Source organism: Scheffersomyces coipomensis (assembly GCF_036884675.1).
Source record: "Scheffersomyces coipomensis strain NRRL Y-17651 chromosome Unknown DFJ63scaffold_4, whole genome shotgun sequence".
Taxonomy (NCBI): domain Eukaryota; kingdom Fungi; phylum Ascomycota; class Pichiomycetes; order Serinales; family Debaryomycetaceae; genus Scheffersomyces; species Scheffersomyces coipomensis.
The window spans coordinates 1891961-1907728 of NW_027042895.1; the positions used below are offsets into that span (position 1 = coordinate 1891961).

Below are 15768 nucleotides of genomic sequence, written 5' to 3' on the forward strand. Positions count from 1 at the left end.
AATGAGTAATAATAGAACAGCAATTGATTAAAAATAATTAGAAATTATTCGGAAAAATCCACTTGTTTTCTTTTTTTTTTTCTTTTTTTATTTTTTTTCTTTCAATTACTTACCTCTCTTCGTTAAATTTTTTTTCAGTTTCTTTTTTTTTGCCATCAACTTTCGTTTACTGAGAAGAAGAATAGGGAGAAGAAGAAGAAGAAGAACAAGAAGAAGAAGAATTTTTTTTTGTTTAGGCTCTTCTCAATTTCTTTTTTCATTTTCAGTTTTTTTTTTTGATTGCGCTCTTCCTTCTATTTTATGTTAACCACAGTAAAAATAAAATTGATGAGTTGAATTCTACTGAGTACTGGTAGTAAATATATATAGATATATCATTTTATAAAACTAATTGACATGAGGTGGTTCAATGTACCTTACACTGATAGACCATGTTTCAACACATGCGTATGCCATAATGACAACTGCTGCAATACTATATATATTATCTAGATATATAGGTCGTATCTGTAATCAAACCATGCTAGTGAAGGTTGCAGAAAGATCATGATGATGCCCTATTCTGTTTTCCTTCTATTCTGGAAATAAATAATAATAAAAGAATCTGGTTCCTTTTTTTTTTGTTCTCTCTAGTTAATTTTTATTTTTTAGCCCTCCACTTCCTCACTCATTCTTTTTTTTTTTTTTTTCGTTCGTTTTTGACAAGGCACAGACAGACAGACACTGAGTGAGACAAACAAATAATTAAACAGACAGACAGACAGACAGTTTAAAATTAATCTGAAATTAAAAAGAAAAAGAAAAAAAAAATTATTAAAAAATAAAAATAAAAATAAAAAAAAATAAAAATAAATAAAAAAAAAAAAAGGTAAAATTTTAAAATCCGAATTGAATAAAACGATAACCAAATCCATTTCACTTTGAATTTTAAACTGAAAACTTGAATTTTGAAATTGAACCCTTTTCTTGAAAACTTTAAAACTATCACCATCAAAACCTTTGTCTGGACATCGTTGATTCCGATTTATACTATCAACTCCAAGATCCTCAGTTGACTATACCAACACTCTCGTTCACCTTAACCAACCGGCTCAATTTAAACAATTTAATTACCGAGAAAACTATCACAATATCAAAAAATTGGATTTTTTTTTTAAAAGCAAATTTCAGAAAAAACTAAAAGTTAAAAGGGTTAGAGGATATGTCTGTAGTACCTCCTCCTATACCTTCACCTTCATCAATACCCTCTGTCAATAGTCATCATCAATCACAACCACATTCACCTTCACCTTCTCAATCACAACCGAAATCTCACCCTCACCCTCATCATCATCATCAACCTTCCCAACTTCCTCCCATCATGAAACCTTCTACTCCTGAACCCACTAGACCAACCAATACCGTCACCAATATCTCTAGTGGTTCAGGTAGTACAAGCGCCAGTGCCAGTGCTTCATCAGGTAAAAGTCAAACTGTATTCATCCATAAATTATATGATATGCTTCATGATGATTCTATATCTCATTTGATTTGGTGGTCAAATACTTTGGATTCATTTTATTTATTACCAGGGGAAGAATTTAGCAAAGTTTTAGCTCAATATTTTAAACATACTAATATTGCTAGTTTTATAAGACAATTAAATATGTATGGATTTCATAAAGTTAATGATACTTTTCAAAATAATCAAAATGATGATAATGGAACAGTTCAATCTCAATCTCAACCTCAACAACCTCATGATCAACAATCTACAAATTCAAGTAAATGGGAATTCAAACATTCTACTAATCAATTTAGAAAAGGAGATATTGAATCTTTGAAATTAATTAAGAGAAGATCTTCTAAAAATATAAATTCTCATAAAGAAATTGTCAATTTGAAATCATTACCCCCAACTTCAAACCCCATGCTTCTCCAACAACAACAACAGCAACAAGCTCAACAACAACAACAACAGCAGCAACAACAACAACAACAACAGTATGGTAACTATTATCACCAACCTTATAGTGATGATGAATCATCCACTATGGGAAGTCGTCATGGTTCAACAGATAACTTACATCAACAATATCATCAATCTTTACAATTACATCAACAATCTTTATTAATAAATAATAATGGTACTAATAATATCCCTCAACCATCAGGTGGTTTACAAATATCTTCTAATAATTCAACTCCATTACATCCTCCATCAGCTCCTCATACTCCAATACCTCATCAATTACAAATTCCAATCCCCGTATCGCCTCATATGGTAATGGGTCCAATACAACAAATGCCTCCATCTCAAGTTCATACTCCTTTAATCCAACCTCAACCCCAATTAGCTATCGTCCAACCAATACCGTCAACTAACAACAACAATAACAATAATCAAAATCAAAGTCAAAATCAGCATCCACATCAACAACCTCCACCATTAGTGTCAAACCCCTCTTTTGAAAATTCAATTAATTTTAAATTTATTGAATTAAATAATCAAGTAAATTATCTTAAATCAGAATTAAATTCAGTCAATCATAAATATGATTCATTAAATCTGGAACTTTTAAGAAATCAATCTGATATTGTTCAATTATTAGAAGTGGTTGAAAGTTATTTAATGAAAAAAGATGCGGCTGCTATAACTATCGAAGATGAAAATGAATCAGATGCAATTAAATTAGAAGGAGAAAGAATGGCTAATAATAGAACTCCAATTAATAAATCAAATGTTAATGATGATTCATCTACATCTCCTATGACGGTAGTTAATAAATCCAAAAATGTGGCGGTATCAACTGGAAGTTCAAATAGTTCAAGTTTACAAAAGGATATTTCTTCATTTAAATCGGTTTTATTACAACGTTTAAAAAGTAATACATCCATTCAACAAGCTCAACAATCTCAATCTCAACAACAACAATCTTCTTCAACTTATCATTTGAATAATACTTCAACTACAAATTCAAGAAACCCTTCTAATTCAAACATTCATATTGTTCCTCAACATTACCCTTTAAATCCTCATTATACCATATATAACTCTCCAAATGAAGTTCCTGCTTCATTCAGAAAGTTTACCAATAATCCAACTACTGCTAATCAAGCTGCTATTTCCTCATCTTCTCAAGCTGATGAATCGGCTAATGCTCCTGCTGCTAATAATTCAAATCGTCATTTATCGGTATTGATGGATCCTTTACAACCAATCCCATCTCGTAGTACCAAATTATTATTTGATGATCATCATCATCCACCTCAACAACAACAACAACAATCACATCTTTTACATCAACAATATGGTTCATCCGCTTCAACCGGATCGAATTTTAGATTAAGAGCCGAATCAAAAAGTTATAGTCCTTTAACTATTGGAGGAGCTTCATCCAATGTTAATCCAAATCAATCTAATACTTTACCACCTCCAATTCAATCATCTCCTCAACAATCTTCCGGTAGATCGTCTTATGGAAATTTAAATGATACTACTAAAAAATCAAATACTTCAAGATCTTCATCGTTGATAAGTAATAGTAATAATGCTGCCGAATTAGCTTCAAAATTCCCTCCTCCATCTTCATCTGTTATTCAACAATATCCTTTCCCAAATATGAATAACAACAATGAAGATCATGGTCCTGGATCTACTACTTTACCGCCATTTTCTCATCCTCAAGGTCATGCTCAACCACCTCAATTACCACCATCTCATCATCGTATTTCAAATACTCGTACTAATTCGTTACCTAACCCCCCACTTGAATCAACCTCTTCATTGAGTACTGGTTCAAATTCTTCGAATGTGGTTGCTGCTTCTCCTCCAAGTTCTATTCCTTCTTATTATAATCAAAGAAATTCATTTACTTCAATGTATGAATCATCATCAAATTTTTCTAATGGTCCAACTTCTCATTTACCTCCTCCAACTTTAAATAAACCATCAACTTCTACTACTACACCTTCTTCTACTAGTAAAGATTTATCAAGATTGATTTCAAGTAATGGTGATGCTAATAGTTCATCATCAAAGAATCAGTTACCTTCTGTTAGGGAATTAGATAAATCGATTAAAATCACTAGAACTTCTTCATCAACTTCTTTAAGTGGGTCTAACACAGGTTCCAATAGTGCATTAGTTACAGCTTCAACTTCATTGACTACTTCAAATGTTAGTGCCTTACCTTCCATGTCATCAATGTTACAAAAATCAAATGACAATAATGATGAAGATAGGGATAATCTTGATGATGAAAATAGAAAAAGAAGAAAAATCTTAAACTAATTCAGTCAGGGGGAAAATGACATCTTTCTATTTTAAAAAAACTAAAAACGTAATTATCATTCGGTATATTCGGTATATGCTTTCTTTTTCATTAGTTTTCCAAAAAAATAGTTTTGCCTATGCTTTTGCTTCTTAATTCTTATTCTTTATTTCTTGTTTTGAAAATCTTCTTCTTCCCTCCCAAACTTGTATTAATACAATTTGTATGTTTATTTGTTCTTATATTATTCTTGGCTCCTCCTTCTTACTTGTTATTATAAATACAATTGGTGTGTTTTAAACACTTTCCTTATTATTTACTTTCTTCTTCAGTTCATTTCTTTTATAAATATACTTGTATAAATTTTGTATAAATATAAACAATATAAACTTTACAATTTTAATTTTAAAAACCTTGCTTTATATATTTAAGTACGATAAAAACAACAACATTCTAACACTTATTTATAACCCTCTTCAATGGATCAACGTAATCCTTTTCTAATTCATCCTTGACATAAACTATATAATAAGGAGTGGCAGTATTATTTTCTTCAAAATTGAATACTTCCGATAATGAAACTTCCGTAATCATTTCATCATTATACTTTCTATAAATATTATTCCGATGTGGATCTTTAATATAGATCCAATAATGACCATAACTTGCTTCACCTCTATGAATGAATATAGCAAATATGGTATATCCCACCTTCTTATAATTTTTAAATTGATTTGAAATCTTATCATGTAATTCAACCAATCTTAAATTATATTGCACCAATTTATTACTATATTCTTCAATCAAATTCTCAAGTTGAATAATAGTGGTAGGATTAATACTAAGATCTTTATGTGGTAAAATAACCGATTCTAAATATTTCTTGGTTATCTTTAACGTGTCAATGATAGATAATTTTGTTTCAGGATTAAGTTCAACTAATTTTTCCTTTTCTTCTGTAATCCTGGCAATCTCATTCTTCCATTGAAACACTTCTGATCTTAATCGCAATATTTCTTCATCAGTTGTATCTAAATATCGATCAAAATAAATCTTTTCCAGAAATGGAATTGGTTCAATTGATTTATAGGCCATTAATCTCTCCCTATCAAATAAAACTCTCTGCACATGGAATTGTAAGATATCAGGCAATTCATTAACTGTAATTGATTTCTTACATAATCCTTCATCTAAAGTAACCAAATCTTCATTGAAATAATTATCCAAAGTATCATAAATACTCTTAGGATGATCACTCACATTAATAATTAAACTGAAAAATCTTTCAAGGGTAATACGTGATGGTCCAGTTGCAACAGTTGGATCAGATTCCTTAACTGGAGTAATGGTTTGTTTGATTTTTCCATAAAATAATTTCTTAATCAAATCAATCTGTTCTCCATCATCATCTAACTTCTGAGGTGCTAAGGCTGTCTCAATTTGAAATATAACATTTTCAATACACTCGGTAACATCTTGTTGTCTACCAACTTCAATGGTACTTTCCATTTGATCAGTACTAATAGATAATAATTTAGGACCCTTGTTGATTTCAACTACTTCCATTTGATCATATTCAGGAAATGATGTGGGTTCTTCAATAGATATGACCTCAATAGCTTCATCATCATCATCTTCTGGTTGAAGTTTCTGTTCTGAGAAATTTACATTGGAATCGGACTTCCCATAAACAATGACATTACCATCAGCATCTAACATTTCAGTATCACCAGTTGGTTGGGGAGATTCAGACGACACAACAATTGGAATTTGAGGACTTTGATTGCTCATAATTTGATCATTATCAAAATCGTAATCATCATCTTTTATTTCAATAATTTCAGGTGCATTTGGGTCTTTAAAGTCAACTGGTTGCGATAAAGCTAAAAATGATAAATAAGCCAATTCTTTTGTTGGTTGTACACATCTCTTTTGGGTATGAATCATTTCATCAAATAAATATCTTAAATGATAAATAAATTGATTTGAACGTTTGATTTCTAAATCTTCAACTTTTCTACCTCCAATTTTTCGTTTATCATTCAAGTCATCAAGATTAATTAAATCTTCATCAAATTCTAATATTAAATCTCTCAATGGTTTTATACAGAAGTAATATTGTAATAATGAATTTAAATAACAGGTATTACCGATGTTATCCAATCCTGCAGGCCAATTTTCAGCTGGTAATAAAGTAGGATCAATCTTACCATTCTTTAAAAAGCTGAATAAAATCTCAGATTTTTTGTTTTCAGCAATTAATTTTAAACAATATCTCAAAATCCTTATATCACTACTTATATCATTTCTATCATTTAAACTTAATTTAGCTTGGAATGATGTTATAATTTCAAAATCATTCGATGTGTGACTTGGTACACCCAATATTTCCAATGCTTTTGAATAAGTGATATCTTCCTTAGGAATTCTTATTATATCAGGTAATTTAGTTTCAACATAATTTAATAATAAATAACTTTTTCTATTAACCGCCACTGATAATAATGACTTATTCAAAAACACGATTTCACTGGTAGTAGTAACAAACCCACTAGATTGAGCTAATTCATTTAATTTATATTCATAAGCTGTTATAACCACATCATCTTCAGTAATTTCCTCTATAGTTAATTCATCCAATGCAATATTAAGAGGAAGTACTTCATTGTTAATATACTTCCACAATTCAGATGATTGTCTAACTTTAGCGATCATTTGTAATTTGTTATTGTAATACTGATAGTTTTTTGGATCTGCTTCAAAGTTTGACTTATACATGGCTATGACCACATCATCTTCAACTTCATCCAATTCTGAAGGATCACTTAATGAAATACCGATAATTTTCATAGCATCAACATAATCATGATATCCAACCAATTCACCTTGAGCAGTCATATTCTTGATATAAGTACCTAATTTCGTTGTTCCTACTCTATAATTAGCCACACTTTTCAAAGAATCAACATAATGTAATTTGTTTGCTGGATCTGATTTAACAGTATTTTCAAAACACTTAATGATAAATTCATCCTGAAAGTAGGTCATAATACTTAAATTAATAAAGTAGGGTACTTCATTAACACAGTTAAGTAAGAATTGAGTTAGATTCATATGTTTATCGTATTCCGGTATGGCACCAAAGATTAATGAGAAGTTATTTGCATATGAATATGTGGTTTGAAATTCATTAGTTTCAACTGAATTACTGTAGACCCGCCCCAAGAAGATAAGTTCTTGAATCATTCGAATGAAAGATTCTTTTAAATCAGGTAATAAGACAAGATTAGGTGGAACTAATTCGGATTCATCATTACTGATTGAAAATGATAATCTTTGAAGTAAAAAGTTGACATCAATAGTAGCACTTAAAGATCTATTTTTAAGACTTATCGTTTTAATCGAATCATCAGGATTAAGTAAAATTGGACCCTTCAAGACTTTGATCAATGTCTTAAAACAATGAATGACATTTGGAACCGTATCAGGAGACAATGATGGATGATTATCCACTTCACCCGAATAACGTTTAGTAATTAAATCTTGATCAACAAATGGTAATAACTCTTCTTTCGAAAATTCTTTTTTGAATATAGTTACTCTTAAGATTTGATTATGAGGACTATTATAACTTTTATAGAATGCATCATCAAATATAGTTTCATCAACCTTGCCTTCATCAAGAGGTTTCACTTTCAAAGAGTTGAGATCATCTGGGGATAATAATGACTTTGGAATGATATGATATTCGTGTTTATCGATCGAATTTGTTATGAATGGATTAGTGATTGATTCTAATACTATGATTCTAAAGTGATAAATATTCTCATTTGCACGATTATCAACGATTAAACCTCTAATAATGGATATTTTCATAGGAGATGCTTCAATCTTTTCTAAAGATGGCGAATATGTTAATGCATTATTAAGAGTTAAGACATCATGGTTGAATTGTTTATTATTTGACATTCTACTCAAGTCTGATGAATAATCAATTGGTTTACTATTCAATAAACTCACATTGTACTTGTTTTTAAAAGGGATTGACCATTTCAAGTCATCAAGTATTCGATTCAATGTTTTAAAGGGATATTTGATCAATTCGCTAGGTGGGATTCTTGAACCCTGATACTGGGGTACTTCAGCATCAATATCTGGGGGTTCATCTGTAGCTGCCTTTACGAAAGGATTGTGACTTTTAGTAACTTGAATTGACTTAGATGAAGATTCATCAACATCGATGGGAGAGGGGGAACTGACTTCTTGTTTCGTATTTGATGCTGATGGATCTAAAATGGCTGCTGTCGATATTGACGTATCATCATTATCTATCATTGTATGTGAAACGAGCTTGTATGAATTGGGTATCAATCAACTGCTGGAATTGACAATACTATCTAATGGCGTCCAATCTACTTTGAATGGATGGATGATTGATGGATGCTAAAGATAGAGGTTCGGTGTAGTTGATTTGGATCAGTAAGGGTGACAAATTGATGATGTAAACTTAAATTTGACCGTCATAAATTTTGGTGAGATCTGACTGCCACTCATTTTTTTTTTTGGGAGACAATTGCGGTAAAAGGAAAGTGCAAAGGGTCTTAAAAATTTTCAACTATCAATAACCAAAGATTGTGAAGAAGAAGACGAAGACGAAGAAATCAATGGTAGAAGAATGAATGGAGCATCTTCACCTCAACCGATTGATTTAGAGAAAATCAAACAGAATTCCGATGGGTCAATAACAGGAATGTTCACTTCAGGATTCAACGAAGTGGTTATAAATAATCCGTATTTCGCAGCTGGGGGTGGATTAATGCTTTTAGGAACAGCTTTGGCTTTAGGAAGACAAGGAGTAGTTAAAGGATCTGGCTTAATCTATAGACAATTGTTGGTTGATTTGGAAATCCCATCCAAGGATAAGTCTTACCTTTGGTTTTTAGAATGGATGTCTCAATATAAACATCGATCATCAAGGCATTTATCAGTTGAAACCAATTACATTCAACATGACAATGGAGCAGTTTCAACGAAGTTTTCTTTGGTTCCAGGTCCTGGAAAACATTTGATCAGATATCAAGGTGCTTTCATGCTAGTGAATCGTGAAAGATCAGGGAGATTATTGGATATGACTAGTGGAACTCCATTTGAAACAGTTACCTTAACTACTTTGTATCGTGATCGTCATTTATTTAATGATTTGTTATCAGAAGCTAAAAAGTTAGCCTTAAAGGCCCGTGAGGGTAAAACGGTTATTTACACGTCTTGGGGTCCTGAATGGAGACCATTTGGTCAACCAAGAAAGAAGAGAGTTATTGGGTCGGTCATATTGGATAAAGGTATTTCTGATACTATAGTTGATGATGTCAAAGACTTTTTAATTAGTGGTGATTGGTATCACAAGAGAGGAATTCCTTATAGAAGAGGATACCTTTTATATGGACCTCCTGGAAGTGGTAAAACTTCATTTATTCAAGCATTGGCAGGTGAATTGGATTACAATATTTGTATTTTAAATTTATCAGAAGCAAACTTAACTGATGATAGATTAAATCATTTAATGAATCATATACCAGAAAGATCAATCTTATTATTAGAAGATATTGATGCTGCATTTAATAAAAGAGAACAAAGTGAAGATAAGGGATATACATCAGGAGTAACTTTTTCAGGATTATTAAATGCTTTGGATGGAGTTGCCAGTGCTGAAGAATGTATAACATTCATGACTACCAATCATCCTGAAAAATTAGACCCAGCGTTATTAAGACCAGGTAGAGTTGATTTTAAAGTCTTGATAGATAATGCTACTGAGTATCAAGTTAGAGAAATGTTTTTAAGATTCTACGAAGGTGAAGAAGAGTTATCCAATGAATTTATGAAACAATTCAAAAAACTTCAATTATCAAATGTTAGTACTGCTCAATTACAAGGATTGTTTGTTTACAATAAAAGAGAACCACAACAAGCAATTGATATGATTGCAACTTTAAGAAATCCCAATAATGTATTCTAATTAACCTAACCTATTTATAGAATATTTGTCCTATCTTGTATATATGTATATAAAATTGTAATATAATATTAATGACATTCAACCACGATATCGTTTCATAATCATTTCATGAGCTTTATCTATTCTGTAATTTGTTATTTCACCATCTTCTCCACTTCCACCATGACTATCACTACTACCTTCTGTGATTAATTCATTCAAGTAACTTATATATATCAAATATATGAGTAAATCACTATTATCATTCTTCAAAGTTGATTTCTTAGTGGCTGGTTTCAAGACACCATTCTGTTGATGAGCTTCATCATTTTCCTTTAATTTGGCTCGAAGTATTCTCTTGAATCTCAGTTTATCATATGTCTTCTTATTATGTTTGATTGATGACGTTAGCCTGGTGTCGGCTATGTTGTTATTGTTGTTATTGTTTTCGTTTTGACTCATAATGTTCCAACCGCTGTAATCAAACCTTTCAAATTCTTCTATGGTATCACCAACACGTTATAGATGAACTACTAGCCAGTACACACTACTCTAAATAAGATGATAATTGAAACACTGTAATCAAATTAACATAACTAAAAAGGATCTGGTTTTTGGTATATTAATCGACACGTGAGTTCAATCTACCATCAAAAAGTTGACACAAAAGCGACCACAACCAAAGGACCAGAAAAAAGCCCCAGAGCCAGAGCCATAAACTGATAAGTTTAAACAGCAACCAAACCTGGTATTACTAAGACCAATTTATCGTCATCCATTCAACTTTATAGAAAGAAGAGACTATCATCAGTCATCCTTAACAATTGTTTAATTAACTGCTTTTGAGTTGCTTCCTGAAATTTGCACGAGAAAAGGTGAGATAATGAGATTCTTATCACTCTTGTTGCCTCTTATATCGGCAAGTTTAGCAGTTGGGACGGCATCAATCGAAATTCAAAATGAAAAAGACTTATACAACTCATTCGATAGAATAAAACGAGGGGTGGTGATCAATGATGTGTTTGATATCAAACAGGCTTTAATTGATCAACAAAGACAATTGGAATTAGAAAGTTCGTTAGGGGTTAAAGAGGAGTGCCCCCCATGTTTCAATTGTAACTTACCTAACTTTGAATGTGTTCAATTTTCTCAATGTAACAGTTTTACTGGTATGTGTGAATGTCGTGATGGTTATGGTGGAATGGATTGTTCAGAACCTTTATGTGGTTCATTATCTGATGGTAACTTGAACAGACCAGTAAGAGATTCAAATTCATGTGCTTGTAAACCTGGTTGGGGTGGTATCAATTGTAACATGTGTACTGAAGATAATGTATGTGATGCATTCATGCCTGAAGGTTTAACTGGTACTTGTTATAAAACTGGTATTATTGTCAATAAATTCCATGAAATGTGTGATGTCACTAATCCAAAGATTATTTCAATTTTAGACGGTAAAAAACCTCAAGCAACTTTTAGTTGTAACTCAACGGCTGAAACTTGTGATTTCCAATTTTGGATTGATCAAAAAGAATCTTTCTATTGTGCTTTAAATAAGTGTAAACTTGATTATGATTTATCTGGTAACACTACTCATTATAATTGTGAAGAAGTTGCTTGTAAATGTTTACCTGATAGAATGCTTTGTGGTGAAGCTGGGTCCATCGATATTTCTGAATTCTTAACTGAAACTATTAGAGGTCCAGGTGACTTCTCCTGTAATGTGGCTGACAGTACTTGTCGTTTCTCCGAACCAAGTATGAATGATTTAATTCAAAGTGTATTCGGTGATCCTTACATCACCTTACATTGTAAATCCGGTGAATGTGTTCACAAGAGTGAGATTCCAGGTTATGATATCCCAGGTCGTTCAGAATTAACTTGGAATGGCTTATTTTTAATCATTGGTGTTGCCCTTGTATGTTTCTTAATTGTTGTATCTGCTGTTCATAGTATTCAACAATCTCCATTATTCAAAAAGAGTGGTGGATTAGATAATTATGATGCTGCATATGAAGATGATCTTTCAGCTTTGAATAAAAACTTCACTCCAACAACCCTTTCATTTGAAAATATTAGTTATACCATCAAAGGTCAACAAGTGTTAAACAATGTTTTCGGTGTTGTTCAACCAAGAGAGTGTTTAGCAATTATGGGAGGTCTGGGAGCTGGTAAAACAACTTTATTAGACATTCTTGCTGGTAAGAACAAAGGTGGAACTATTTCTGGTTCATGCTATGTAAATGGTAATTTGTTAGATAATGATGATTATAAAAGAATTGTCGGTTACGTTGATCAAGAAGATGAATTAATTCCAACTTTAACTGTCTATGAAACTGTTCTTAATAGTGCTTTACTTAGATTACCAAGAGATATGACTTTAAGACAAAAGGAAGCTAGAGTTATTGAAGTTTTAAATGAATTAAGAATCTTAAATATTAAAGATCGTGAAATCGGTTCTGATTTTAAAAGAGGTATTTCTGGAGGTGAAAAAAGAAGAGTATCTATTGCTTGTGAATTAGTCACATCTCCATCCATTTTATTCCTTGATGAACCAACTTCAGGTTTAGATGCCTTTAATGCTAAGAATGTGATTGAATCATTAGTTAAATTGTCCCGTGATTTCAATAGAACCATCGTTTTCACAATCCATCAACCAAGAAGTAATATTGTTTCTTTATTTGATAAGCTTATTTTATTAAGTGAAGGTGATTTAGTATATTCAGGTGATATGATCAAATGTAATGATTTTTTCGCTCGTAATGGTTATCAATGTCCATTAGGATATAATCTTGCTGATTATTTAATCGACATCACAGTTAATCATAAAAAGCTAATTAAAGTCGATAGTGCTATTGCTGAAAGTTCGGGATCTGGTGAAACAGCTGATATTCATGAACAATTCCTTCAAAATCCAACTTCAGATACCGATATTACTCGAGAATGGGAACATTTTGCCGTCCATAGGGATGAGTACAATTTTGATCCTATCAAGTCTAAGAGCAGTTCTGGTGAAGAAGAAACATTTGTTCAAATAACAAACAAGTTACCATCTATTTTCTTACAATCTCCATTAGCTGGAGATATTAAGGATGAAATAGCAAATACCAAAGCAAATCCAGTTGCCATTGATATCAGCAGAAAAAAGATCAAACATGCCAGTTTCATATCTCAGGTTGTTATCTTATCTTCAAGAACTTTTAAGAACTTGTATAGAAATCCAAGACTTTTATTATCACATTATTTCCTTTCATTATTGGTTGGTGCCTTCTGTGGTTATTTGTATTATGATGTTTCTAATGATATTAGTGGTTTCCAAAATAGATTAGGTTTATTTTTCTTCATATTGGCTTTCTTTGGATTTTCATCTCTTACTGGTTTACATTCATTTTCAACCGAAAGAATCATTTTCATTCGTGAAAGAGCAAATAATTATTATAACCCTCTCAGTTATTATTTAAGTAAGATTTTCTGTGATATTTTACCATTGAGAGTATTCCCTCCAATCTTGCTTATTAGTATTGCTTATCCATTAGTTGGTTTAACTATGGAAAACAATGCATTTTTAAAATGTATTCTTGTATTGGTGTTATTCAATGTTGCTGTTTCTGTTGAAATGCTTATTGTTGGTATTCTAATCAAAGAACCAGGTACTTCTACCATGGTAGGAGTTTTAGTATTATTATTGTCATTATTATTCGCAGGTTTATTCATAAATAGTGAAGATTTGAAGATTACTATCAAATGGTTAGAATGGATTTCTGTTTTCCACTATGCTTATGAAGCATTATCAATCAATGAAGTTAAAGATTTAATCTTGAGAGAAAAGAAATATGGTTTATCAATCGAAGTTCCAGGTGCTGTTATTTTAAGTACATTTGGATTTAAAGTCGGTAATTTCTGGAATGATAATGCTTATCTTGGTGGTCTTGCATTCGCCTTCTTTGTCTTAGGTTATTTCTTCTTACATTACTTTACTATAGAAAAGAAGTAGTTTCTTTGTTGTTAACTAATTTGTTGGTTATATAGACGTTTCCATTTTAGTGGAATGACAAAATAAAAAAAAGAAAAATAAAAGTATATATAAAAAGTAATATTATATTTGAATTGAAAGATCACTTCTTTCTTCTTAAATTATTAATAGTGTTAAACATTTCTCTCTTTAACTCTAACATACTGAGTTTTTCTTTTTCAATATCGAAAGCAAATTGTTCAAACTCGATTGGTGTTGTAACTGGTTCATCAGTTGGATCACTATAATTCTTTAAAAATGGATGAGTTAAAGCAGTTTCAGCGGTAATTCTTTTACTAGGATCAAATACTAATAATCTTTCAAGTAAGTCTATTCCAGCTGGACTAATATTTTTACCAAAATGCTTCTTTCTTCTTGATGGATGATTATTAAATAAATCAGCAAAATCTAACTTTTGTTTAAATGGTAAAGTTGCAATGTAGTTTTTAGCTCTTGTTGATTTTATACAATCTAAATCTTCTCCTAATGGAGTACCTAAAACTTCAAAAATGAATAATAATTGACTTTTATAATCAGCACCGGGGAATAAAGGTCTATAAGTGAACATTTCTCCTAAAATACAACCTACTGACCATAAATCAACAGCAACCGAATATTGACAGGAACTAAGCATGATTTCGGGAGCCCTATACCATCTGGTAACAACATATTCAGTTAAAGCTGTTTGTGGGACATTCGGAATTGAATCAGATTTACTAGTATCTAGACGGGCTAAACCAAAATCACAAATTTTCAAATCACATCTTTCATTGATTAATATATTTGATGGTTTTAAATCTCTATGGATTACATTAGCACTATGAATGTATTTAAGTCCTCTAAGTAATTGATAAGTGAAATATTGAACATGGGCTTCTGTGAATGTATGAGATTGGATTACTTTGTTAAGATCAGTTGGCATATATCCTTGGATAAGATAGACTTCATTAAAATTCTTGAAGTCATATGGTTTTTGAACATCAAAAAGATTTATGATATTTTCATGTCCACTTAGTTGAGCTAATAATTTGATTTCTCTTAAGGTTCTTAAACAATATAAGTTATTTTCAAAAGGAACAATCTTCTTAATGGCTACCATAGTACCACTAGTATGTTGAGCCAAGCAAACAATCCCATAAGCACCTTCTCCTAAGATTTCTTTTAGTTTAAAATTCTGGGATATATTATACACTATTTTTCTAGTTGTTGGTTTTCGAGGTATAGCATCAGATCTTGGATTAGAATGAGGTGAGATCTGAGATGGATCAAACTGATAGCTTGAGTTTCTTCTTTGATCAGAAGGAACACCAGGTATTTGATTACCTTGGGTTCTTGTAACAATCATTTGGTTAGCAGTAGTAGTTTATTCAAATATTTACCAATAAATTTCTTAAGAGGAAATTCGACTATTTTATTTATTTCATAAAGTAGAAGATCTTTCATTATATTTACACTTTTCTTAAATCTAAAACACCATCCCATTAATATATTACTTGCATATTACAGTT

The 15768-nt window shown here is 31.2% G+C and overlaps 6 protein-coding genes across 6 annotated transcripts; 3 read left to right on the top strand and 3 right to left on the bottom strand. All coding sequences in view use genetic code 12, as the record gives it.

The window, feature by feature from the left end:
- Window positions 1-1057: 1057 nt before the first annotated feature.
- Window positions 1058-4647, top strand: SFL1 (Sfl1p). Its single transcript, XM_064903779.1, has one exon. The coding sequence runs from the start codon at window positions 1202-1204 to the stop codon at window positions 4271-4273; it is 3072 nt and encodes a 1023-aa protein (XP_064762138.1). The 5' UTR covers window positions 1058-1201; the 3' UTR covers window positions 4274-4647.
- Window positions 4648-4706: 59 nt separating this feature from the next.
- Window positions 4707-8588, bottom strand: DFJ63DRAFT_323056 (ubiquitin-specific protease; the record flags this gene model as incomplete). The annotated part of the gene is made up of 3 exons (XM_064907486.1): window positions 4707-5908; window positions 5957-8384; window positions 8514-8588. 3 exons carry the CDS (start codon window positions 8586-8588, stop codon window positions 4707-4709), a joined length of 3705 nt encoding a protein of 1234 aa, XP_064762139.1.
- A 65-nt stretch (window positions 8589-8653) lies between these two features.
- Window positions 8654-10269, top strand: DFJ63DRAFT_342398 (bifunctional AAA family ATPase chaperone/translocase; the record flags this gene model as incomplete). Its single annotated transcript, XM_064908741.1, has 2 exons — window positions 8654-8658; window positions 8844-10269. 2 exons carry the CDS (start codon window positions 8654-8656, stop codon window positions 10267-10269), a joined length of 1431 nt encoding a protein of 476 aa, XP_064762140.1.
- Window positions 10270-10347: 78 nt separating this feature from the next.
- On the bottom strand, window positions 10348-10710 carry DFJ63DRAFT_336098 (uncharacterized protein; the record flags this gene model as incomplete). Its single annotated transcript, XM_064908321.1, has 1 exon — window positions 10348-10710. One exon carries the CDS (start codon window positions 10708-10710, stop codon window positions 10348-10350), a length of 363 nt encoding a protein of 120 aa, XP_064762141.1.
- Window positions 10701-14303, top strand: ADP1 (putative ATP-dependent permease). Its single transcript, XM_064903766.1, has one exon. It carries the CDS (start codon window positions 11132-11134, stop codon window positions 14240-14242), a length of 3111 nt encoding a protein of 1036 aa, XP_064762142.1. The 5' UTR covers window positions 10701-11131; the 3' UTR covers window positions 14243-14303.
- Window positions 14304-14363: 60 nt separating this feature from the next.
- On the bottom strand, window positions 14364-15605 carry CEK2 (Cek2p; the record flags this gene model as incomplete). Its single annotated transcript, XM_064907487.1, has 2 exons — window positions 14364-15451; window positions 15584-15605. The coding sequence occupies 2 exons, from the start codon at window positions 15603-15605 to the stop codon at window positions 14364-14366; spliced, it is 1110 nt and encodes a 369-aa protein (XP_064762143.1).
- Between the last annotated feature and the right edge of the window lie 163 nt (window positions 15606-15768).